The sequence below is a fragment of the Penaeus monodon genome, chromosome 20 (assembly GCF_015228065.2).
Source record: "Penaeus monodon isolate SGIC_2016 chromosome 20, NSTDA_Pmon_1, whole genome shotgun sequence".
NCBI lineage: Eukaryota > Metazoa > Arthropoda > Malacostraca > Decapoda > Penaeidae > Penaeus > Penaeus monodon.
In genome coordinates, this window is record NC_051405.1 from 21,033,103 (window position 1) to 21,033,621 (window position 519).

A 519-nucleotide genomic window follows, 5' to 3' on the forward strand; every position below is an offset into this window, starting at 1 on the left:
GACGTTTCTCTGTTTCTGTGTTAGATTCATTGGGGTTTAACCATATTACATTCATTATCACTTTATACTTTTGCTCATCATTAACAATTTATTTATTAACACCATTAACGGAATCATTACCAGTAATATCATCGCTTCATTATCATTATCATTATTACACAATTATCGTTTTCATCATCCTCTCCATCCACTTCATAAATCGACCCAAGACATTTTCGTAAACAAAAAAAAAGGGGGGGCAACGATCGCCTCTCGACGCAGTACCTTGGCACGAGAGTTTGTCCGGCAGGAGCTTGTACCCCGGGCGGCAACAACACACGAAGGAGCCCAGGGTGTTCTTGCACTCGTGCTCACAGCCGCCGTTGTCCGTTGAACACTCGTTGCGATCTGGGGGGGGGGGGGGGAAGAAGGTGGGGTTAACTATTGTTCGGGTAGGTTTTTGTACACTGACACAGATATGATGTGGATGCGTATACTATAGGTGCTTGTATATGTTTACACATAAATATAATATACACT

General features: G+C 42.6%; 1 protein-coding gene across 1 annotated transcript in view; it reads right to left on the reverse strand.

Annotated features, from left to right (window-relative positions):
• Positions 1-519, reverse strand: part of LOC119585701 (multiple epidermal growth factor-like domains protein 6) — a gene marked incomplete in the record, with an annotated part of 104,852 nt that overhangs the window by 43,448 nt on the left and 60,885 nt on the right. The window contains 1 exon segment of the mRNA XM_037934375.1: positions 265-387. Within this exon segment, the coding sequence (XP_037790303.1) occupies positions 265-387 (123 nt within the window).